General features: G+C 45.5%; 1 protein-coding gene across 1 annotated transcript; it reads left to right on the top strand.

Moving 5' to 3' along the window:
• Positions 1 to 1,178: 1,178 nt before the first annotated feature.
• Pmar_PMAR022086 (hypothetical protein) lies at positions 1,179 to 1,368 on the top strand (the record flags this gene model as incomplete). The annotated part of the gene is made up of 1 exon (XM_002772492.1): positions 1,179 to 1,368. A coding segment is annotated over one exon (190 nt), but the record flags the coding sequence as incomplete, so codon positions are not given.
• Between the last annotated feature and the right edge of the window lie 441 nt (positions 1,369 to 1,809).

Genomic DNA, 1,809 nt, shown 5'->3' with positions numbered 1-1,809 from the left:
TAACCCTCTCTAAACGGTCGTCGGGAGTCCCGACGACGGTTCTTCTTGGTGCCGCATGCTCCGTAAGTGTGGACAAGACTCTTGTCACAACTTGTGACTCACAAGAGAGTATCCAATGACTACTCCTGTAGCGCAGACAGGGCATCAACCGGCAGTACTGGTGATCATTATTTTCTTGTTGATATTAGTATTCAACTATATAAGTGAATGGATCAATTGTTATTTACAGCAGTCCCTCGTATCCATTGGAAATGGCTTCGTGCCGATAATGTCGAGAAAAAGAGTCCTCTTTGAAAGAGCCCGAACGACGCGAGGTTCACTGTAGGATGCATAAAAACGACCAGGCCCAAAGTATGCTGACCCAGAGCAACGTAATTCATGAGCTTCACGACAAGCGAAAAAAAAATGTATAAGCCCCCTCTGCCCTCGGCTATTCTAGGCTGTCCAGCAGGCACAGGGGGATCCACTCGCCTCACGGTTTCATTACTGCAGTACCAATTGCTAGCGAAGCGACGCGACCATCCGTACCGGTGTTCAACTTAGGTTAACGAGTTAACCTTTATTAGACGCCCGATTCGATGTCTACTCTATCAACTTCAGCGGAAAGGAGTTTCAAATTTGTATAAGTATCTTCGCAAACTATGCGACTTTTTTCCTCTTTGATCCCTGTCGTTGTGTTCCTACCTTTTCCTTTGGCGAACCTTTCTCTTTCCGTAAACCTTTCCCAGTTTGAAGTGGCATGTTTCCATCATTCTATACTGGAGACGTTGATGTTCGTATCCAGGTCGGGAGTAAAGTTCTTGATTAGTTTCGTTCACGTAGACGCTAGGTAGATCTGTGCTGATCATCGGCCATGATGAATGAGAACACAAACATAAAAGAGTGTGGATGCTGTAAAGTATACTCTTAGTTCATTATTACTTGCCATGTCCTCCTACACTGCAACGGTTTCACTCGTGGGCGAGCGAGTATATATACGAATCTTCACAGTGAGAAATGGCGAGGACACATAAGTTTATTTTGGTTTGAAGCCCTAGAAACTCAAGCCAACCAGTTGACTTTCCACACGTTGACTTTGACTATTTACTCTCGGTCTGGTTACTTTTTGAGTTGTTCCGATGATTACTCTACAAAGGGTACTATCTAAGTGAGTATTGTTTTGTAGTGTTCTCAACAGCATGCCCACTGAAGGGGAAGACCGGTCATCACAGACGATAACGTTGCAATTTGGGAGGGCGTCGAATCACGTCGGGGCTCATTATTGGAATATTCTCGATAAGGGTGATGATAAGAAGGTCAAGCAAGCCCTGTACAGGACGAACACCGCCACCCCTCGAGTCTACATATGCGACTTCAACAGGTCACTTGGTAGTAGTAGGGGAAGTATTTTGGTTGCAGTAGAATGTTCTGAGGTCCCGGGTTCGATCCCTGCACATCTCTTTAACGGTATTTTGGTGGCCCGTATTGGTCCCTTTAACAATGTGAGAAGATATGCACATGTTTAGCTACATGTGTTGGTGACAATATGAAAATTTCCAGCGAATTTTCGGGAAATTCTCATTGGTTTCTGTACACTTGTACCCGAATTCGTATTAATAGTGAGGAAACTCCCGAGCTCAGCTGAGGGGAGCGAACATCTATTCCCCCAGCATTGCTCTTCAATAGGCCCGGTTTCGTCATGTCGAGTGGACCCCCGTATAGAGGCAAATAACATCGGACGATTATACGCCGACGATTATAGTGAGAAGGTGCCGGGCTCTGGGAATGTGAAGATTTATCAAAGGGATGGTATGGGAGACGGCATGCATT

Source organism: Perkinsus marinus (assembly GCF_000006405.1).
Source record: "Perkinsus marinus ATCC 50983 genomic scaffold scf_1104296961076, whole genome shotgun sequence".
Lineage (NCBI taxonomy): Eukaryota > Perkinsozoa > Perkinsida > Perkinsidae > Perkinsus > Perkinsus marinus.
This window is presented reverse-complemented; position numbering and strand designations above follow the sequence as displayed.